Source organism: Lutra lutra, chromosome 1 (genome assembly GCF_902655055.1).
Source record: "Lutra lutra chromosome 1, mLutLut1.2, whole genome shotgun sequence".
In the NCBI taxonomy this organism is placed as follows: domain Eukaryota; kingdom Metazoa; phylum Chordata; class Mammalia; order Carnivora; family Mustelidae; genus Lutra; species Lutra lutra.
Genome location: NC_062278.1, coordinates 39,277,009 through 39,301,915, shown reverse-complemented (window position 1 = coordinate 39,301,915; position 24,907 = coordinate 39,277,009). Strand labels below are relative to the sequence as shown.

The 24,907-nt window shown below is 33.2% G+C and overlaps 1 protein-coding gene across 4 annotated transcripts in view; it reads right to left on the bottom strand.

Annotated features, from left to right (window-relative positions):
- Positions 1–24,907, bottom strand: part of CADM2 (cell adhesion molecule 2) — a 1,105,278-nt gene that overhangs the window by 312,969 nt on the left and 767,402 nt on the right. For 2 of the 4 annotated variants that reach the window (XM_047722125.1, XM_047722144.1), the window contains exon 2: positions 17,529–17,555. The exons of the other annotated variants lie outside the window; for them this stretch is intronic. In XM_047722125.1, the coding sequence (XP_047578081.1) occupies positions 17,529–17,555 (27 nt within the window). The remainder of the gene's footprint in view (positions 1–17,528; positions 17,556–24,907) is intronic. 4 annotated transcript variants of the gene reach the window in all.

The window sequence follows — 24,907 nt, the reverse complement described above, 5'->3', positions numbered from 1 at the left end:
AATACCAAATATTCACTCTTATTTTTTTCTCCTGGGGAACATAAATTATCTAAGACAGGAGCAACTGACTTCACACTAATGCACTTACCAATTATATAGAGAAATTTCAAAAATATAAGCAGGGCAGCTGTTGGCTAAATTTATATCTCCTTAGGCTAAACTAAATGATGATATTGAAACATTTTAGATGCTCACTCAGGTCAAGTGGTTGAAGAATTTCAAGTTTTTCTTTGCTTAGGGATATTAATTCCTATAACGGGACTCAACAAAGCACATAGCATGATCTAATTAAATCCTATACCTCATACTAAGTATCTCAGTAACTATTTGAGAGACACCTGGAAACATAAAAGTGTCTCAGTTTGTAGAAAGGGAAGAAGAACTATTTCCTGGACAAGAATTACTGATGGGTATTTATACTATTCTGTAAAAATCTGCTAGATCAGATGAGCATAGAGTTGAGCTCTGAATATAGAGAATATGATTAAAAAGGGAACATAGAAATTAACATCAGATGTAAGGAATTAATCAGTGCTAGGAAAAATGCAAAACTGCTTTAAAGAGCCAGAAGAGGGTTGGCTCCACATAGTTTCTGGTAGGGTTGTGGGGCAAATTCCTTGCACAGGAAAAGAACAACTTATCTAAGGGAGTCAACTAATGTTGTAGGGACTTGAAACTTCTAACTAGAGGTGTTAATTGTTATGGTAATTTGAAAACAAACAAACAACTAGGGAATCTGTTGGTATACTGATACTAGAAGAAGATGAGTCGGGCTTCATATTGCTGTCCCAAGCAAGAAGAAAAAAGGGGGAATAAAGAAGCAAAAAAAAAAAAAAGAGTAAGAAGATAGTGTAACTGGTAATGATAATACAAGTATCAAAGTGAGCAAAAATTAAAGTATTTCAGATAACAGACCTGAAAAATAGTCACTATAGGTTGAAACAATGTTAACCTAAAGCAAGCATTTAGAATTAGTGTGGGAAAATCTTAGTTATTTGATCCCCACACTGTCAAGAAGAGTTCATTATACGTGATTTATTACTGAAGCTATTGGATCAGATGCTATTATAGCTTTCCTTAGGACAGGCATGCAAAAAGAGCATACCATTTAACTATTAGAAAAGTAAAACAGTCTATAATATAAGGTGAGTAGGAATAACACTTTTTATCTAAAGTTATCACAAAGATAGACAGATTAGCTTACCAGATTTCTTAGAAAATGAAATGTTATTAATCTGGTTACCCATCCCAACTGAATTCCAACTGGAATGTGTATGTAATTAATTATTTTCCTTTAAGTTGTTTGATCTAAATATTAATTGCATTTGGTTATTCTTTCACATCTAATACTATTATTCATAGCAGACCTGTTTCCAAGATAAAACTAGCTGATTAAACTGAGTCCATTTGCAAGAGTACGAATCACATTTTTTTCATCCGTATCAGAGATCACATCTGTCCTTTGCATATGATTCTCTATAACTGAAAAAAAAAATTTTTTTTTGAATGCAGACTCGGGTGCCACATATCACAGAATCTGATGAGAATTGACACCACATTGTTAACTTTTGATCTTCTGACATGTCTTTTTTTTTTTTTAAATTACCAATAACATATTGTCTCAAGAGGTAGATGACATTTTTAAAATATTTTATTTATTTATTTGAGAGAGAGAGAGTGAGAGAGAGAGATAGCACAACCCAGGGGAGGGGCAGGGAGAGGGAGAAGCAGACTCCCTACTGAGCAGGGGGCCCATGGGGAACTCAATCCCAGGGTCCTGGGATCGTGACCTGAGCTCAACGCAGTCACTTAACCGACTGAGTCATGCAGGTGCCAAAGAGGTAAATAATATTTTTTATTCATACTTAGGCAATTGTTTAAGTTTTATCTATTCTAGTGCTTCCTCACCTGTAACTATAAGTGCTTTGATATTTAAAATTAAAAGTTTTATTATCTTTCAAAATAAAAGCACTTTCTGACATTGTATTCCCTACAATGAGTGCAACTTGCATTTTATACGTATTTTCAATAATTTTATTGTTACCTTATTCATTTACCAGCCACTTTACTATTTCCCCTGAAATTACTTTTTTTCTCTTCCTCAATTATATGCCCAAGTTAATTTCAGATCTGTCATTTGTACTTGCACAAACAATTGATGAAGCGGAAGCAGTTATATAATTTTAAGAGGAAACAAATCTCATCTAATTTGTTTAAAACTCAATAACAGAAAATACATCTTAGTATATTCATCTTTCTACCAGTTTTAGAAGTAATATGAGTGACATCTTAAAATTTACTGCCCATACTCCAATTCATTTTAAGGTGACACTTTCCTTTAACACTACAGAGAATTTTCAACAACAAAAGCAGCATGATTCCATTCCCTCAAAATTTGTTTTGGTATGTAAATCTCTACTAGTCAAAGTTTAATAACAGAATATAGAAACTGATAATGCAAACTTCTATTCTATTTTGCTATAAGGAAGTCAATGATAAATGGGATAATCTAGGGCAAAATTGTAATGTTTATTTTCTTAGGGAAAGTTTTTGCAAAAATAATATGTAGTTTCTTAGAATTAGATTATAAAAACATTCATTTTTGTTGCTAGTTTATTTTAAATCATTGAGAGTGACACATGTGTTAAGATTTTAGATTTGATTCCAAAATATAAAATATACTACCACTATTTTTGACTAGTAACTTACACCTGAATTCAATAGGTATTTTGGAAATGAATGTGCAAATTATTAAATGTGAATAAATTAATGTGTCACTAAATGTATTTCTAGGTGCTAGATTTTAAAATAGAACAGTTGCAGTTTATAAGGACAGCTTTCTTTTTGTGTATCTCTTACTAGGCCATGGGTGCATGTGTTTCCTTTAATTTTATTTTAAGAAATGTCCTGAAAATGACTAAGACCTTTAAAATCTATGATTACTGAGATAGTTATAGAAGAAATGCTCATTAAATACTTACTTTGTTCTAATAGATACAGAGTCAGATTATCATGCTGAAATGACCTCTCGGCCATGGCAAATACATTAAATAAGATTTGAGTAAAAAAATGCCAAAGTATTTGCTGATTCTCCAAAAAGCTTGTAAGGAATTTTAAAATCTATGTATCTATCTTCAGCTGTAAAGCTACATTTCACCTAAATCTAAATTTATTCCTCACATTTATGACAAAGAAACTATTTCATGCAGGAAAAGTAACTTTTTATTTGCAGAGAAGCAAATTCAAAGTTTTTAATGACTCAAACATCAGATTGCATAGAAACATCTATCTCTATTTCCAGGGGAAGTATATCCTAATATACACAAATATTAGCTCTCTGATCCCTCAGCTTCTGTTTGAATACACTACCACAAATGAGTTGAACCTGCATTGTGAATACATATTATTGGGCTTCCCAAACTCTGGTTAAGCAGCCAAGAGATTTAACACTCCTTCCCAAGCTGACTTCTGGTTGAGATGGAAAATAACTACTTCATGGACTATTTGGTGATTGTTCAACACTGTCCAAACAGTATTCCTGCCTTGTATCTAGACAGCATGTTTAAAGAACTCAGTGCCCATCAGATGATTGTCCCATTTTGGAGAAAATATTATATGGAAAAAAGTCTGGTATCCTACTCTACCATTAGGTGGCTTTTGTTTGGCCAGCATGGGAAAACACCTAAGTGGTAAGTTAAATTAATAAACCTTTAAATTAATAAACCACACATATTATTAACACTTTGATGTTACTAAAATAACCTCAAATTGAATTCTAGGGAAAAAAAATCAAATTTATAAGTAACCTTTAATCTGCTATGTCCAAAACAGAGCAAGATGTGCATTTTTTATATGACTTATAGTGTGTTTCTCCTGATTTTTTTTTTTTTTTTTTTTTTTTTTAGTTTCCTGGGTTGCCTGGGTAGTTCAGTCAGTTAAGTGTCTGACTCTAGATTTTGGCTCAGGTCATGATCTCAGGGTTTTTTAGATCAAGCCCCACATCGGACTCCATGCTCAGCAGGGAGTCTGCTTGAGATTCTCTTTCTCCTTTTCCCTTTGCCCCTCCCTGTGCTTGTGCTAATGCACTCTCTCTCTCTCAAGTAAATAAATAGGTGGGTCTTTAAAGTTTCCTCCCTTCTAAGTATTTAGGCATATTTGGATACACTACCACAAACTAGTTGCACCTGAATTGTGAATATGTATTATTTGGATTCCCAAACTCTGATTAAGCAGCCAAGAGATTTGAAACTATCCAATTAAAGCATTACATGCTCATGGATTAGAAGAATAAACATTGTTAAAATGTCTATACTGCCCAGAGCAATCTATTCTTTCAATACCATCCCAATCAAAGTTCCATGGACACTTTTTAAAGTGCTGGAACAAACAATCCTAATTTGTATGGAACCAGAAAAGACCCCAAATTGCTAAAGAAATGTGGAATGAGAAGAACAAAGCTGGGGCATCATGTTACCTGATTTCAAACTTTACTACACGGCTGTAATCACCAGGACAGCATGGTAGTGGCACAAAAACAGACACATAGACCAATGGAACAGAGTTGAGAGCCCAGGCATGGACCCTCAACTCTGTGGTCAAATAATCTTTGACAAAGCAGGAAAAAATATACAATGGAAAAAAGACAGTCTCTTCACTGAATGGTGCTGGGAAAACTGGACACCTATGTATAAAAGAATGAAACTTGACCTTTCTCTTACACCATACACAAAGATAAACTCCAAATGGATAAAAGACCTCAACATGAGGCAGGAATCTATTAAAATCCTAGAAGAGAGCATAGGCAGTAACCTCTTCGACATCAGCAACAGCAATTTCTTTCAAGATATGTCTCCAAAGGCAAAGAAAGCAAAAGCGAAAATGAACTTTTGGGACTTCATCAAGATCAAAAGCTTCTGCACAGCAAAGGAAATGGTCAAAAACAAACAAACAAACAACAACAAAAAAACAAAAACGAAAAAAAACAAAGAGGTAACCCATGGAATGGGGGAATATATTCACAAATGACACTACAGACAAAGGGCTGATATCCAAGATCGATAAAGAACTCCTCAAACTCAACACCCCAAAAACTATATAATCATGACAAAAAACGGGCAGAAGACATGAACAAGCACTTTTCCAAAGAAGTCATACAAATGGCTAACAGACACATGAAAAAATGTTCATCATCATTAGCCGTCAGGGAAATTAAAATCAAAATGACGTTGAGATACCACCTTACACCAGTTAGAATGGTCAAAAACAACAAGTGTTAGAGAGGATGTGAAAAAAAGGGAACCCACTTACACTCTTGGTGGGAATGCATGTTGGTGCAGCCACTTAGGAAAATAGTGTGGAGATTCCTCAAAAAATTAAAAATAGAGCTCCTCAATGACCCAGAAATTGCACTACTGGGTATTTACCCCAAAGATACAGATGTAGTGAAAGAAGGGCTGTATGTACCCCAATGTTCATAGCACCAATGACCACAATCGCCAAACTGTGGAAAGAGCCAAGATGTCCTACAACAGATGAGTGGATAAAGAAGATACGGTCTATATGTACAATGGAAATATTATGCAGCCATCAGAAAGGATGAATACTCAACTTCTGTATCAATATGGATGGGACTGGAGGAGATTATGCTGAGTGAAATAAGGCAAGCAGAGGAAGTCAATTATATGGTTTCACTTACTTGTGGAGCATAAGAAATAACATGGAGAACATTAGGAGAAGGAAAGGAAAAGTGAATTGGGGTAAATTGGAGGGGGAGACAAAGCATGAGAGACTGTGGATTCTGAGAAACAAACAGAGGGTTTTGGAGGAAAGGTTGAGTGGGGGAATGGGTGAGTCTGGTGGTGGGTATTAAGAAGGGCATGTATTGCATGGAGCACTGGGTGTTATATGTAAACAATAAATCTTGGAACACTGGAAAAAATAAAATGAAATTTAAATAAATAAATAAATACTTTAAGAACAACAACAACAACAAAACTATCCAATTATTTCAAATATGACAATCAATATTATACATAAGTATTATTTTAGGGAAAAGAAAATGTTATCTAATTCTTTCCTGGTATTATAATTGACAATTTTCCTTTACTTTTACTTCTGTTCCATGGTACAACATAAATGTATTTTTCTGTGGGCTGACATACTGACAATATCAGTACTGCCATTCTAGGTTTCTGCTTTAAGGTCTGTAGTGTTGATGATAATGAAGTGAAATGAAGAATAAAAAAGTATTTAAAACCCTTTTTAAATATTCAGAGGCACTGATTTAACTCATATATAAAGGTTCTTGTTTTTGTTTTTGCTTTTCTGCTCAATGTTTCAAATGTATTCTTGAAAGGATTTTCTATTCTGTCAAATCTATTTCTCCCTGATGTTACCACTAAATACTCTAGGCCAAACTACTTTGATTTTCTCATAAACTAATAACTTTCAAGATAATTCAACTTGTCTCTTTGTCATATGCATAGTAATCTCATCTAATTTGTTCTTCATGAGCATTCAGTAAGTCTTTCAAATTATAAATGTGAGACTACCCCATCATCTCTGGCCCTATCTCCATTTAAAATATCTAAATGGATTTTCATTGTTTTTAGAATGAAAAAAACCTCTGTAACAGACACTTCAAGGCACTGTGTGGGATTTCAGTAAAGCTGTAGAATACAAAATTAATATAAGAATTCAGTTGTGTTTCTGTATACCAACAAACTATCAGAAAAAGAAATTAAGAATTAGCTGCATCTAAAATAATAAAATACTTGGGAATAAATTTAACCAAGGAGGTAAAAGATCTGTATACTGAATACTATACAACATTGATGAAAGAAACTAAAGACAACATAAATAAATGAAAGATACTCATGTTCATGGATTCAAAGAATTAATAGTGTTAAAAAGTCCCCATTACCTATAGCAGTCTACAGATTCAAAGCAATCCCTCCAAAAAGTCCAATGGCATTTTTCACAAAAATAGAATAAACAATCCTAAAAGTTGTACAGAACCACAGAAGAATTCAAATAGCCGAAGCAATCTTTAGAAAGAATAACAAAACTTCAGACATCGTGCTCCCTGATTTTAAACTATGTTACAAAACTACTGTAATCAAAAAAGTATGGTATTGGTATAAAACAGATGCATTAGTCACTGGAGCAGAATAGAGACCCCAAAAATAAACCCATACATATGTGGTAAATTAATTTTTCACAAAGGAGACAAGAATATGCAATGAGGAAAAGATAGCCTTTTTAATAAACAGTGTTAGGAAAACTGGATAGCCATGTGCAAAACAATGAAACTGGACCACTAATGTACACCATACACAAAAATCAACATGAAATGTATTGAAGACTTGGACATAAGACCTAAAGCCATAAAACTCCTAGATGAAAACATAGGAGGTAAGCTCTTTGACACTGGTCTTGGCAAAGATATTTTATGTTTGATATCCAGTGCTATTTTGACCCTCGATCTCACTGATTCCTCCACAGAAACTATATTGGCTTTTAGTCTCCTGTTGCCATTCCCTTGATTGGAAAGTTTCTCCCTCTTTTCTTCACCTGCTTAGCTCTGATTTGTTCTTTAGTTCTCTTACGATCATCACTTTTTCCAAGAAATTTGACTGGAGCCTTCTTCTACTAAAATAAATGTCTCTGTTATACTACTATGCCATTGTTTTGCAGAATCAAATTTACATTTCTTTAGGTGAATATTTGATTAATCTCTATATTTTATACTAACTGGCAATTACCAAGGTTCCCAGTGATTCTACATTGATAAACCCAATGGTACATTTTCAGTTCTCATCTATCAAGAACATTTAATTCAGTTGCTGATTCCTTAATTTGTTTCAACTTGTTTCTCACCATCCATTTGTTCTTGAGTTTTGAGCACCTAAGAACTCAGTCCTATGATTTTGTTTTCTTCTCTAAATACATTTGTCTTAGATAAATCCATCCTTTCTCACAGCTTTATATACTACCCATAGACCCCAATTTCCAGATTTTCTTTCTACAGTGCAGAACTTTCTTCTGAATTTCATATTCACATAGCCAATTTCTACCTGTCTTTGTCACTTGGATCTCCAACTTCATGTATTCAAGACCGTTTCCACTATTTTACTCTGTGCTTTCCAACGTCTTCTCCATCTTGTAAATGTAATTGTGTCCTTCTAGTTTTTCAGGCATATATATATATATATATATATATATATATATATATCCAAATAAAACATTGAAATCATCCTACTTCATCATTTATATGCTGTTACACTTCCATTCAGCAAATTCTATTAGGTATGACTTCAAATGATCACTTCACACCATCTCCATTGCGATGATTCCAGTCCTGCTGCCATCATCTGTCCCTTGATTTCCTGGAAAAGTGTGCTAATGTCTTTCATTGCAAGTCTCTCTTTAAGGGAACATCCAAACTGATCTTATAAACACAATCAGCATATGTGCCTCCTCTGCTCAAACTTCAGTGGATTTTCATCTTACTTAGATTAAAAAAAAAAAATCCCTGCATGATTTGTGTCCTCATTCTCTCTACAACTACACAGCTATTTACTCTCCTAGTTCATGCTTCTCTAACTTCACCCAGTCTCTTAAATAAACTAGGTTCCTCACTGCCTTACAGCCTCTCTCTTCCAGATCACCTCAGCTTGGTCTCTCAGCGTTAATTCTCTCTTCAAATTTTCATTTGCTTCATCTCCATGTTCTACTTCCTTCTCTACTCTGCCTGCAAATTCTTACTCCTCTGCTTTGTTTTTTCATCATAATGCCTATAATATTGCAATACACTATAGTATATAATTTACTTTTTTTTTTTTTCTCACTCATATATTTGCAACTGTCCCTGGCAATGTTGAATGAATAAATGAAAGAATAAATGAGTGAAAGCCTCATGAAGTCAAAACTAAGCAATATTTTTTCTCCCCATTGTATCTTGGCACAGTATAGACATTCAGTGAAAATTTAATTAAATTAAGAAACATTTGTTCACTCTTTTTCCAAGGATGGTCAGTAAGAAAAAACATAAAATGGGTATCATTATTACAAAGTCTTTCCATGCACATGAATCATTAGCATTGACTCAGAACAAGGGCCATGTTTTATTTATTACTAAATATCAAGTTCCCGGCTATGTGATTATGCCTTATTTAATTAATAACTATTTACATCTGGACATCAATTAGCTATTTTAAAAGCATTTTCACATATCCTTTTTGATATCATTATAAAATCATCATTTTATTTATCATTATAATTCCATGAGGTAGATAGTATTGGTATTTTTATCCTTACCTTACCGATTTGAAAAAACAAATAAATAGTAGAACAGTTACTAAAACACAGGTACTTTGATAACCATCTCTAAAGCTGTTAATAGAACATTTTGATAGTAATAAATATTTTATACAATGATTTCAATTCAAATGATTCTTTTCTACTAAAAACACAAAACCATCACTCCATCTAATTTGAAATATAAATTAGAATTTATTTTTAATGAAATTTAACTGCTGGCTTTAGAGCAGTTATCTTGAAACTGCCCTGAAATGCCCAACTATTAAACATTGATCACAATATTTCCCCTTGTAATAGACTTTTTTTTGTATTTGGAAACCTGTAAGAAACCACAAACCTTGGGATTTTAATTACAGACTTTCTAAACTCCACACAGCAGCTGCAGAATAGGCAAATACCAATTTTATTAACATAATAGAATGACATGAACCAATTGAATGAATTGAGTCCCAGAAGATTCTGTCCTTTGGATGAGATGTGTTTAGATAGAATAAAAAAAATTACAATGATTTATTTATGATGGAAATGAGGACATAAACTTAAAGTGGCAACACAATTTCTAATTGTTATACAAAGTTGTACCCTGCAAATGAGCTATGTTTACACACATGTTACAGGAAAGCTCCAAACTTTATTTTTATTTCAAGAGTAAAGGAGAGGCAGGGGAAAATGAAACTTCATTAAATCAAGTGAAAAATAATATTCTTTTAGATTTGTGAATGAAGTACCTAGAGGGGTCTTTCCATTCCGACCCACACTAATTTGTACTATGCAACATGAAGGAGGACAGTTGTTCAACAGTAACTAATAAGATACTCCACAGAGGAAATACATCAAATACATGTCAAAACCCTTATCCAGTGAGAAATGAAAACCAGAAACTACATTAAGTGAAGCTGGAGTTCAAAAACAAGAAAAGTTATCTGCATTTTGACCCACTGAATCATCTTTCAATAAAATTTTCATGAACACACTCTTTAACCCTGTTACTCTCTTCCAATTTCAGCATTTCCCATTAGTTATGACTAAAGTTTTTCTAGAACACTACTCTTCTTATTGAGAAACTACTGCTTCATCTTTCCAGAGAGAGAATATCTGAGGAGTGAGGTTAACATATGGTGAATGAATGAGAGACCCAAAGAAAAAGAATGAAAAAGAATGAAAAACAAGAAATCTACTGGGAGAATATTTCCCTTGCCACTAGGTAAGTGCCACTAGATAGGTCTAATTTATTTCTTCCCAATAACAACTGATCATCATTCTACTTTATCCGCATTCACAGCCCCAATCCTACCTACCTGGGTGAATGGGACCTAGACAAATATATTTAAATAAGTAAATAACATTAAGGTGAATTGTAATGATTAATTTACTCTGAAATCTTTAAAGCCTTTAATAGAGTAAAAGCTAGAACTCAGGAGTCAGTAACTCTGATTTGGAATTGTTGGCTTCCCTCTTAACTGATTTTGTGAACTTAAATTTCTTAATTCTTTGCTTCATCTTCCTCATTAAAAAGAAATCAAGGTAAAAATAGTATCTATCTCAAAACATTTTATGAGGGTCAAATTAGAAAACACATGCACAATGTTTAGTGTAGTGTCTCACACATAGTAAACATTAAAAATGTTAGCTATATAGTTATAATTGTTAATGATTTTTTAAAAAGTTAGAAAAAGGCTGCAGTGATAAAATTACATATTTAAAAACATCATTGCATTATCATATATATCAGTATCTTTGTCAATTTTCCTGGAGAAGTGAGAAGAAGTAGAAGGTGGATTAAGAAAGCAACCTTCTAAAAAGTATGGCCTTGCACTTGACCCCCTTAGTGAATACATTATAGGGACATAATATGCTTTTAAATTCCCTTACATGTAATCCCCTATTATCTTTAAGAAATACTTCCCAAGACCCCCAGTGGATTACTGAAACCACAGACAATTCTGAATCTTATATTCACTATGATTTTTCCCATACCTACATATCTATGATAAAGTTTAACTTATAAATTAGACACCAAGATTAACAATAATAAAATAAAACAAAATTTATAATAGAATTTATAACAATATACTGAAATTAAAATTATGTGAATGTGGCCTCTCCCTTTCTCATAACATCTTACTGTGCTGTGCTCAGTCTTCTTGTGATGATGTAAGATGATAAAATGCCTACATGATGAGATGAAATTAAGTGAATGACACAGGCATTATGATGTAGTATTAGGCTAATATTGACCGGACAATAGTCAGAAGGAAGATCATCTGCTTCCAGACTAGGCTGAATGCTGGCAACTGAAACCATGGAAGGCTAAACTGTGGAGAAAGGGTGACTGCTATATTTCTAACATTCCCAATATATTTCCTTAGATCAGCTTCATGTGGGATAAATAAACATAAGCTTCAATAATTGTTTCTTGATGAGTTACTTTTGCTGAAGATTTTGTAGCTGTTATGCTAGAGTAAGTAATTCTTTATACTCTCAAACTTAAAATCCAAGCAGCTTCAATAAAAGCAGTTGAGTGATATTTTCGAAAGAATTTTTTTTTTTTAAAGATTTTATTTATTTATTTGACAGAGAGAAATCACAACTAAGCAGAGAGGCAGGCAGAGAGAGAGGAGGAAGCAGGCTCCCTGCTGAGCAGAAAGCCCGATGTGGGGCTCGAACCCAGGACCTGGGATCATGACCTGAGCCGAAGGCAGCGGCTTAACCCACTGAGCCACCCAGGCGCCCCTCAAAAGAATTTATATATATTCTTATTCCTCAATTTCTTCACCTGATGATAAAAGGAAGTAATTTTTATATTTTAAATATTATATAAGCCTTGTTATAACATAATTTTCTTATTTTTTTCTCCTCTTTTGCTATTGGGTTGAACGTTTTTAATATCATTTATATACTTTGGATTTTAATATTGAAATGGACCATTCATGTTATATATTATGTGTTTATTTTAATGTTATAATGAGTATAAACATATGAATGCTATCATGATGAAATTTTGCAGATACTCAGAAAATTTTAGATTTTGGATTTGTCTTTGACTATATTTGTTTTCTTTCCATAGACATCATTTAAATAAATAATAGTAATGATTATTACAATAATGATAGTAAAATTTACTGAGAGGTTATTATGAGCCATTTCCTAGGTTAATCTTTTTTTATACATTAGCCCATATAATTTTCAAAACAACTGAATGTTGAGTGAAGTTAATCAAATTGTCCAGGTGTTCAATTCAGGTAAGTTGAAAAACTAGGATTGGATTTATGTCTGTCTGACTACAAAATGGAAGTTCTTGATATATAGTGCATATTATAGAGTACAAACTGAAATATTGGTTCTCTACTTAAGACAAGACTATAATTTGAAGCAATGTCTCAATTTTAACTTCTTTTGTGCCTTTCAATTCACCCTCAAAAGGTGTAATATGATGGGAAACCTGGGATACTAAATGTTATATTTTGATTGAATAGCAGACTTTATATTTATACCTGAATAAATCATTTATTTAATAATATTTTGTGTGACTAGCACTTAAATCCAGTAAATTGAAATGCTGATTCTTCTCTAGACCACATACATATCTCAATTTAGATTGCTGAGTGCCCTTCATTATCTTTTAATTCTTATGCAAAGTCAGAATAATTATGTTAATTTTTATTTGAACACTGAATAATGATTATATGATTAAAGGTAATAGCAAGAAATGACATAAAAATGTTATCCCCACTATCGTTGCCAAATTCTGAATAAAAAATAAAGCCTAAAAATCATATTGAAGATTAAAAATACATATAATGGTTTAAAACTATTTAGAAATTTTGTACTATTCTGGAACAATATTAATCATATGATACATTTAGTCCATAGGTTTATAATAGAATGAAATAAAGTCATTTCATGCAAAGAAATTTAGGAACACCAAATTACCTTTTTCACTATCTCTAAGTGACAAAGCATTGATGATCTTAACTGAAATATGAGTATAGGATATATGAATGCAAGTTAGATTGTAGATTGCTGATGTATGAATTCACTGTGATATATGAATACAGGATAGGTTGTGTAATATTGAGAATTGAAGCAGGAGACAAGTTAGAAGCTATTCCAGGGAAGCTCTAAGAAATGAGCAACTTGAAGAAGAGGGATCCATGCAAAAGCTACTATCCTCCTATTATAATTGGGAAACAATTAGGACAATAATTTTATCTCCATAAAATTAGGACCACTTGATAAGCCACACTAGTTATGGGGGCCATTAGGGTGGCAGAATTACATGTTTCAAATAATCTAGGAAATCAGGCAAATAGTTGTTCATGAGAAGAAATAGCAAACCCCAAAGGTTCAGATTTACCAAAAAAAAAAAAAAAAAAAGAGAGAGAGAGAGAGAATTTCCATTTTTACAATCAAGTAGAAATATTCAGTAGGCTGATGAAAATATCAGATAGAAGATTAGTAAATCAAGTCTAGGAAAGTGTTAACTAAAATCAGCTAAGAACACTTTAGAGGAAGAAGGTGATTATAATAATCTATTCTCGTTCAATGTAAGCAAGAGAAACCTATCTAGAAAGCTTAACTAAAAGAAAGACATGTCCTAATAGATTAAAACAAGGGAATTGGACACCATGAGGGCACTCTCTTAACTCTTACTTTTTGTACATTTCTGTTTCTCTTTTTTCAAACTTAATTCATCTTTTTCAGCCTACCTATATCATTCATGGCTGCAAAATACAATAAAACTGATTCTCATTTCTCTTCCTTTTTCTTGCCTCTTTCAGTTTTGCTATTCTTTCCTCCTTCTTTCCCAGTTTTTTCAGGAGAGGAATTTGATTGAATCCTTTGTCTGTCTCTTAACACTCAACAATGATGAGGAAGGTTGGTTGTGGGTACATAACCATCTAGAAAATGGCTGTTTCCTCTATTTTGTAGGAGGTGAAGTTCATCCCTATGAGATGCTCTAGAGCTAACCAAACTGCAAGAGGTGATCTTTTCAGGGATCAAACGTATAACCTAAAGAAAACCTATATCCCAGAATAAGATAGAAAAGGAGAGAGAAAAAAAGGCAAAGAACAGTTAAGAAAAAGATGAAGTCTAAACCAAGGGAAATAGAAAATCAAAAGAAACAATATACATTCAGCAGGAGGAAAATGAATAATATGTGGATTGGAAAACTACCAGTGGATTTGATCACTAAAGAATTAGTGATCATCAGAATGACAGTTTCTGCACAGATAAGGAAAGGGTTAGTTGCTACATGATTTGATGATATTCAGATATATCATGTTTATACTATTGCCCTCAGATACTAGTATAATAACCAATATATATTTTAAAAAAGGAGTGGGAGAAAATTAGAGTAATTTTCTATGACATTCCTAATAACTGCTGTCTCCTAGTGAACTCTCTTTTTATCTGAACACCCATAAATTGCTGTTTTAAGAGTCTGTTTTAAAATGTTATTGGGAATTTAGTGTCAAATTTACCAGTCTATGGTTTCTTGAATGTAATCCTTTCTCAAAAACAAAACAAAACAAAACAAAAACAAACAAACAAAAAACAAAACACATTTTTCTTCCCATTATTCCAGAAGCTCTCTAAATTTGAATGATTCCATAAGGCTAAATGAATGAGATGTGATCTTCTCCAAAATTTTCCTTTGTTCCCTGGGATATGCTTTGTTTGGGTCAGGAGAAATGAACTATTTTTAAACAACCATCTGCTCTTACATTACCTTTCATTTTATTTTCCTCTTTCCCACAATTCTTTTTTTTTACTTTTCCTATTTGAAGACCATTTGCTTTGGCATAGAAATTGAACAATAAAACACTGAGAAGTCCTTTCTGTTGTCTCTACATAATATATATCTGCCTCAAACCAACATTAGAAATAAAATTTCAATTTCTACTTGAGGCCCAGTTCATTTTAGAAGTGATCATTTTTTGTCTCCATAACACTTTGCAGACGCAAAAACAAGGGTGGCATAGGATAAACTATGTCCTTAAGCACCCTGCAGTTTTGTACACAGGTGAAAAAATGAGACTCAAATAAAATTGATAAGTATGGGACGGTAGGGATGTCTTTATGGGAAGTGTTAAATTGGGCACGGGAATATGTTTGCATTGCACAATCATAGCCAGCTTGAATCCTGACATGATTTTACAGACACTTGTAACATAATTTATGGCTGTAATCTTCCAATTAAAAGTTGGTTCCTGGACTTTATAACCTGTTTATTGTACATTGAATTATCATCTATTGTTTTTAGGAATTACCAAGTGAACATAGATGTGATTATTATGAGAGGTTTTATGTAATCAAATGAAGTGATGACTTACGATCACACAATTTTATGTCATATCATCAAAACTATTTCCTCTACTCTCATAAAAACATAGGATCTCACTCAAAAGGTCCTCATAATCCTGAAATGGACTGTAGTCATTCCTGCTTTCATATGTTAGTTTACATTTTTGAATTCTTTTTTCTATGTACGACTTTTTTCTCTGTATACTCCACCCATCCTTTAAGAATCAGTTCAAGCCCCACCCCTGAGGTAAAGCATTCTCTGAGGAGGATTTTAACTTCAATATGTATCTCTTTCCCTAACTCCCTTTATAGTTAAGTTCTATATACTACAATTCACACATTATTATACATTGTTCTTAATTCTTCATTCTTAAAGCTGTACTTTTCTGCTTTTATTATATACATTATGCTTATTTATTCATAAGTGTATTCATTATCAAGTAATAAACACTTTGTGAATGTGTTTCTTTTGTTCACAACCAGAAATAAGATTACTATGGCAAGAACTGGCTAATCCTATTAGCACATTTATTTGAACAACATACAGGGTATAAGTGGAGGCTGAAAAAAGGGTAGCAACAATTTTGCCACCTTGTCTTTTATATTTTCAGTGGTCTACAAAATAAATATAATGCTTGGAAAATAGTAGTTGCATACTAAATGTTTAGATTTATAAATAGGGAGCAGCTAACACTTCAAAGATGAATCTATGTCATAGTGTTTAAACTAGCTCTAAAACTAGAACCTGGAGGAAGACAGAGCTGGAGGGAGATGAAAAATGGAGAAGGGTGGCCTTGTGGTGGATCTGAATATGAGAAATGGTGAAGGAGACAAAACTACCTGGTAGTTCCTCCTGAGCACATGCAGGAAGATATTAGGCAGGATAATACTAAGCAATGAAGATTCAGAAAACTCTCCACAGAGAGGTATATTTGTGAAAAGCAAAGGAAACTAGCATTATTTAAAATGTGAGTAGCAGCAGGAAGTCTACCAATTATTTTACATATTTCACCTAACTCAATCTTCATGACAATCTTTTATAGTTTTTATTGTTTTTATTGTTATTTATACTCTGTAGATGAGGAAACTGAAGATAATAGGTATATGACCAATAGGGTAAATGTAGTTTTGCTCTATATATGAAAGATTCTTGAAAAATAAATGAAGGATAAAATGAAGGATAAAAGAAACATACATTTGCTATATAAGAAGAAGAAAAAATAAATATATAGATTGTTCTTGAGACTATACAATCAAAACATATAAACTATAAACCTATGATAAATATACATATATTTGAATTTTTTTTCAAAACCATAACAACACATTGAGCCAAAAGTCTTTTTCCTTTCAGGGAGATATTCTGGCATTAGACAAGCACATCCTCTCTCATGAAATTATATTTCCAGGATTCTAGCAAATATAAACTTAATCCAACCAGGAAATGGAAGAAAAGTCATAAATAGAAATGTACAGTATATAATATTATTTTTTAAAGGATTTTTTTCCTTTCACGTAATTCTCTGAAGGCTTGGTCACTTCTGAGACTTTCTATCAGCTTTATTTTATGCTGTACTTTTTTCCAATTCACAATTTTATCAAAGGAATTAAGGTCAACAGGCAAAATATTGGTACACAAAAGCACTGTATTCCACTTGGAATAAAGTGAAAAGCAAAGCAAGAAAAACAAACTCACAATCATGCAAACATCAACATATATCAGAAACTGAATATTTGAAATAATATATATTTATATTTGTAGGAATTTGTGACTAATGTTGGTACACTGAACTAGTATTATCACCAACAGAATTGGCTCCATCAATTAAGATGGCTTGGAAGATTGAGGAAAAAAAAAAAGAATCATGGTGAGTCATGCAGAATGGATAGGAGCTCACCTTTAACTTTATTCTTTGAAGCAGCCGCTGGTTCCAAGGAAAGATTGCACAAGAAGAGAACAAACATATTAGATATTAGACAGAGTGTCTAGTAAGAAAAATAGATATGTTATTACTATTAAACTCTAAGAAGGTAATATTTATGATTACACAATCAACACACCTTAGAGGAAAATAATCTATAATTAAGAAAATAATAGTTGGTTACATTTTGTTAGTATATGATTAAAGTCTTTGAATAAGAAAGAATAAAATAGGAGACACACAGTGCAAATACCAAACACCATAAGGACTACATGAATTACTTTTAAGGACTGTATATCTTTTCTTTCTCCCTCCTTAACTCAACATTAGTTAATTGAATTAAAGAAAGTGAATCGGGGAAAATCAGAGGGGGAGACAAACCATGAGAGACTGTGGACTCTGAGAAACAAACTGAAGGTTTTGGAGGGGAGGAGAGTGGGGGGTTGGGTAAGCCTGGTGGTAGGTATTAAGGAGGGTACATATTGCATGGAGCACTGGGTGTGGTGCATAAACAATGAATTTTGGAACACTGAAAAAAATAAAGTAAAATAAAATAAGAAATACTCACATATACTTTAAATATATTTTATTTTGTTTAATGATTAAAATCTAACCCGTAAGATTCCTTGCATTTGCTGAGTGCTTACTAAATGCCAGAGCCTGAGTTTGAGTATTTTCTACCCACTTGCCACATAATAATGACAGTTTCAAGAAGTAAGTTATGTACTCTGAAAACTATAGAACACTTATGAAAGAAATTGAAGAGGACACCAAGAAATGGAAAAATATTCCATGCTCATGGATTAGAACAAACATTATTCAAATGTCTATACTACACAAAGCAAACTACACATGTAATGGCATTCCAATCAAAATACCACCAGCATTTTATACAGAGCTAGAACAAATAATCCTAAAATTTGTATGGAACCACAGAAGATCCCAAAGAGCTGAAACAATCCTGAAAAAGAAAAGCAAAGTTGGGGCATCATGATTCCAGGCTCCAAGCTATATTCGAAAACTGTAGTCATCAAGACAGTATGGTACTGGCACAAAAACATATTGATCAAAAGAATGGAATAGAAATGGACCCACAACTATATGGTCAAATAATCTTCAACAAAACAGGAAGGAATACCCAATGGAAGAAAAGTCTCTTCAACAAATGGACAGCAACTTGCAGAAGATTGAAACAGGACCACTTTCTTACACCATACACACACACACACAAAATTCAAAATAGATGAAAGACTTAAATGTGAGTTAGGAAACCATCAACAACCTAGAGGGCACAACCTCTTTGACCTTGACCATAGCAAATTCTCACTAGACATGTCACCAGAGGCAAGGGAAACAAAAGCAAAATTGAACTATTGGGAGTTCATCGAGATAAAAATCTTCCACAGAGTGAACATAACAATCACCAAAACTAAAAGACAACCTTTGGAATGGGAGATGATATTTGCAAATGACATACCTGATAAAGGGTTAGTATATAAAACATTTAAAGAACTTAGAAAACTCAACACCTAAAAACAAATAATCCAGTTAAGAAATGGGCAGAGGAGGGATGCCTGAGTGGCTCAGTTGGTTGGACGACTGCCTTCGGCTCAGGTCATGATCCCGGAGTCCCGGGATTGAGTCCCGCATCGGGCTCCCAGCTCCATGGGGAGTCTGCTTCTCTCTCTGACCTTCTCCTCACTCATGCTCTCTCTCACTGTCTCTCTCTCAAATAAATAAATAAAATCTTAAAAAAAAAAAAAGAAAAAAAAAAGAGAAAGAAATGGGCAGAGGACATGAATAGACATGAATAGACATTTTGCCAAAGAAGACAACCAAATGGCTAAGAGACACATGAAAATATGCTCAATATCACTCATCATCAGAGAAATACAAATCAAAACCACAATGAGACACCACCTCACACATTTGTCAGAATGGCTGAAATTAACAACATAAGAAGCAACAGGGGTTGGTGAGGATTTGGAGAAAGGGGAACTCTCTCACACTGTTGGCGGGATGCAAACTGATGCAGCAACTCTCGGAAACAGTATGGAGCATCCTCAAAAAGTTAGAAATAGAACTGCCCTACAATGCAGCAATTGGACTACTAGGTATTTGTATCCCAAAGGATACAAAAATACAGATTTGTAGGGATACATGTACCATTATATTAATAGAGGCTTTATTAACAACAACTAAACTATGGAAAGAGCCCAAATATCCATTGACATGGACATGGATAAAGAAATTGTGTGTGTGTGTGTGTGTGTGTCTACATGTGTGTGTACCTGCACACGTATGTATAAAATGGAATATTACTCAGCCATCAAAAAGAATGAAATCTTACCATTTACAATGACATGGATAGAGCTAGAATGCATTATGCTAAGCAAAATAAGTCAGAGAAAGACAAATACCATGTGATTTCAATCATCTGTGGAATTTAAAATACATAACAGGTGAATAGATGGGAGGAGGAAAAAAAGAGGGAAACAAACCATATGAGACTCTTAAAGATAGAGAACAAACTGAGAGCCAATGGAGGGAGGTGGGTGGGTGTGGGATAGATGGGGGATGGGTATTAATGAGGATACTTGTTATGATGAGCACAGGGTGATGTATGTAAGTAATGAATCACTGAATTCCACTCCTGAAACCAGTAGTCCACTGTGTGTTGATTAACTAGAATTTAAGTACAAATTTAGAGGAAAAAAAAAGAAGTTTTGTTATCATTTTCTCACAGATGTGGAAACTAAGACTCAGAAAAATAAAATTACTTGCTGACTATGACACAACTGGGAAGAAGCAAATTTGGGATTTGATCCTAGCTGTGTCTAATTTCTAAATCTGTGAACTTGGGATTTAAGGCACAGTTCAGTTGCCAACTGAACTGCAAATATCAGGTCTACAAAGCCAAATCAAAATTGAATGATTCACTAGCCTTCAGCTATTTGGTACTTTGTATTTGATACTTTGGTATTTGGTTGACTACATAGGTATAAAACTAGAAAACTCCATTGCTTTAAATGGCATTATCCCCATTAAGAAGTAGAAATTTCAATTTATTTGTATCTAATGGCAAACACTATTTAGGTCCAGAAGTACACTTAATGAGGAAATTAGAAGAGTCAAACAAGAGAGTTCTTTACTCAAAGAAAGGCTTCTAAATGAAATGCAGAGATACCTCCAAACAGTTTGCTATTGTTAGAAAAATAAATTTTGCAATTTTTCTAAAAGCCAATAACATACATATTTTGTGTATGTCGGTTTCCCAAACAGGATCATACACATGACTTTGTAGTCTTTCCTTCACATTTTCCAGGTTGATGCATGGCATTCAAACTCACTATTTTAACAGTTGTGTATCTTCCCACAGTCTCTATGAATGTGAGACTATTTCCCTATTGATAAACAATCAGGTCAGTTGTATTTTTTTTTTTCCTTTTTTTTTCTGCTATTAACAATACTGCAATGCACATCCTATGTCATGCCCCTTATGTATTGTAGTGGTGTTTAGTTTCTGTAGGCGAGCTCTGCAGGTTGTTCTCATATTTTTTTTTTTTTTTCAGGAAAGAAAAAAAGCCCAACAAAGATGAAGACCTTTAATATTGCAGATGGAAGGGTTGAGATTATTTGGAAAGGATATTCACAAGTATATTGAATGCTCTAAAATAAGAAGAAACCAGAATAAGAGAAAATAAATAGAAAATAATAGAATCCAGTGTTTCAAATAAATGATACACTGCAAACTCCTTTGCTCTTTTAAAATGGGGCACCTGGGGCACCTGGGTGGCTCAGTGGTTAAAATGGGGCACCTGGGTTGCTCAGTGGGTTAAAGCCTCTGCCTTTGGCTCAGGTCATGATCCCAGGGTCATGGGTTCGAGTCCTGCATTGCTCTCTGCTTGGCGGGGAGCTTGCTTCCTCCAATCTCTCTCTCTGCCTACTTGTGATTTCTGTCTGTCAAATAAATAAATAAAAATCTTTTAAAAAAAATGTTGCATTTAACTTTTCTTACAACATGTTTTTTTGGTTTTTTTTTAAGATTTTATTTATTTGACAGACAGAGATCACAAGTAGGCAGACAGGCAGGCAGAGAGAGAGGAAGGGAAGCAGGCTCCCTGCTGAGCAGAGAACCCACTGCGGGGTTCCATCCCAGGACCCTGGGATCATGACCGGAGCCCAAGGCAGAGGCTTTAACCCACTGAGCCACCCAGGTGCCCCTTACTATATGTTTTTCAACTAAAATTCAGGTCTTAGTTTCTTCATAGAAGTTTACTGGTTTTCAAAATTCTAATCACTAGGAATTATTTTCCTCTTTTGTATTATTTTTAAGGTTGCACAAAGCTGAAACACATTGTTAGAATATGCAAAATGTTATTTGCCTCAATTTCAAGAAAATATTTCAATGCATCAGTGTACTCATTTGTTCATGTGAAGAGAAATTTTGCTTCAAATTCCAATTTATCACTTAAAAATTTTAGCATGAATTGAAAAAAAAATTATGAAAACCCCTTAAAAATATTTAAGATAATAACTAGTATTTAATATGTAAAGATACAACGAATATTGCATAAAGATTCATACTGAATTGAATAAAAATAGAGAAATTAAAATAGAAAAGATAAATCTTTACATTTCTTAGGGGAATGGAGGTGAATTATTGAAAGTTCTCAAACATTACACAAAGGCGGATGATTGTATTCTTAAATTATTGGGTAGAAACCAACATAGAATAGAAAGGAAAACAAAAGCTCTATGCCTGTTTCTGTGTGTTCAGGCAGCTAATACTAAACTAGACTGGTTAATATAATTGGAAAGAGGCCAGGCTACCAGGCTTGTTAGCCCAATTATAATTCTCTGCATATTCAATAAAAGAAGCCAAGATGACAGCAATACTGTCATAAATGTCATGTTCAATACTTGTAAGATTTTCCATTGTCAGCATAGCCCAATTATAAGTCAATTGTAAAGTGCACATTGCACACCACCCAAAAGTGACTGAAAATTATCTTAAAAATGCTTTTTTAACATTCATAGTTTAAAATGAAAAGGAAGGAAATAAAGGTACTTTGACCAGAGAAAAGTTTTAGAGATGACATAAACATTTCTTCACATTTATACTAAAAGCACTAATTTGTAACTATAACATTATAGTTATTCATACTATTTTTTTCAGAGATGATTAGTTAAATATTAAACTCGTAACTGCTATTATATTAATAACATGAAAACTTCGGCATACAACTTTTGAAGAAAAGTATGAATAGTAACAGAATTATCATAGTTATTTATATACAATTTCAGAATAGTTAGTGAATATTAGACATTATATTAATAAAGTTTAAAAACTCCAATATAAATGATGAAAAAGTTAAATACAATTAGTTGGTTATGTTAACAATAGAGTTACATTGAATTAGTTGACAATCTATCTTAAAGATATCACTAATAAATTCATGAAGTATTTTGTGAACTCTAAGACAGTGTTTCTTTAAATAAAGTACAAGAACTATAAATAGGGCATGAGGGCATACTCAACTCAGGGGAGATAAGTCTAATTTTACCTAACTCAAAATTGATACAACCTAGTCACACTTTCTTTTAATTCCTACTTCTTATTTTAAGATTTACTATCATAACAAAAGGGTAATATATTTTATTAGTATCTGCTATGTGTAAATAGTGTTAACATACCCAATTTGTGGTTACATTTAGAAATGGCTGCTGAAAAATAATTTAGCAACAAAGCATTTAGTAAATAGCAAAGATATTACTTTGCTATTTATTCATTTATTCACAGATATTAATGCTAAAACAGTATGGATCTTTTCATTTCAAGATTATGTAGAATTTCTTTGAAATGCTTTGGTATTTAGCCTAGTCTTTGGTATTCTTCTTTTCATAAGCAAATTTATAGATAAAGGATCAATGTTTTTTAATATGAAGCCATGAACTTAAAAAGTGTTTAGGTTTTCTAAGAAGACAAAGGTTTCTAACATCTGTGACTTCTTATTCAGATATATTAGAGGTTTCCCTTGCCCCAAATTTATTGGCAACGACATAAAATAAAACAAAACAAACAAATAAAATTAATTGCCATGGATACTGTACAATATAATTTTTAAATATGGAAAAGTTACTCATATATATGTGCAAATTATAAAAATAAAAGAGAATACACTGCCACTACTTTCTAGAAGAAATACAGTGAAAACAAAGATATTCAGAATATTACAAAGCTGAGATCTAGAAAGGATAACATTACTTTTCCTAGGTCACAAAGCTATTCACAAATTTAAAACCAAAACAGCAGCCTGGATGAACACATGTATGTTAAAATCTGCTACATCAAAATGCAATCATTAGATATAGTATAGCAATGTAGTGCTAATCAATACCATGTGAGTTTGATTCCTTTTTACAAAAAGGAAATCACACTAATTTGAAAAGGGCAAGTAGTAGTACATTTACTTTATTAGACACTTACCACATTTTTACAATCTTTCAAAATATGGAAATTAAATAATTGCATTTTTAGATCTAGATAACAACCCACATTTTCTCCTTTTCTCATTTTTTTCACCAAACCTCCAATACAAACCTAAACACATCCTTTCACTAATCACTTGAGGTTTATTTGAAATAACATCTTTCTTAACTATCAACTAACATGGTCTAAACATTAGAATTTCCCCTAAGGCTCATTAGAAGTTGAAAACATGTGATAGAATCCAATGTCTTTCACAAGTTTTTTCTTTCTCAACCACACAAATTTTACAGTAGGAAAAAAGTGTAAATAATGATGCTTGAGAAAGAAACGTTCGCTAAAGAAGTTATAGTCCAAAGTAACCAAATATTTGATGGGTGGAAATTTCTTTTCAGACAAATACACCAGCCAATGAATAAAGAGGAAATGATAGAATTTGAAAACCACCATACTGTAGTGCCTAACAAGTTCTCATATGTAGGCAGCTACCACTGTCTGTCATATCATCATTAAAAGAAAGACTAGGTGGAGGAGAAAAGATGGAGGAGGACTAAGGGACCCTATTTCAACTGGTCCCCTGAATTGAGCTAGATATCTACCAGGCCATTCTGAACACCCACAAAACCAGCCTGAGATGTAAGAAGATATATCTGGATCTCTACAAACAGAATATCTCCAGTGTTGGTCTCAAGGTATGAAGTAGTGAGCCCTGATTCTGTGGGCAGATATCAAAAAATAAATGGAAGGGGAGAGAAGGGGGGAGAGAGCCTCCAGGATCCTGCACTGCCAAAGGGCAAAAGCCTTCCACACTGGGGGCCGGGCACAGACTTGCAACCAGATAGCAAAGGGGAAAGGACCTTAGGGC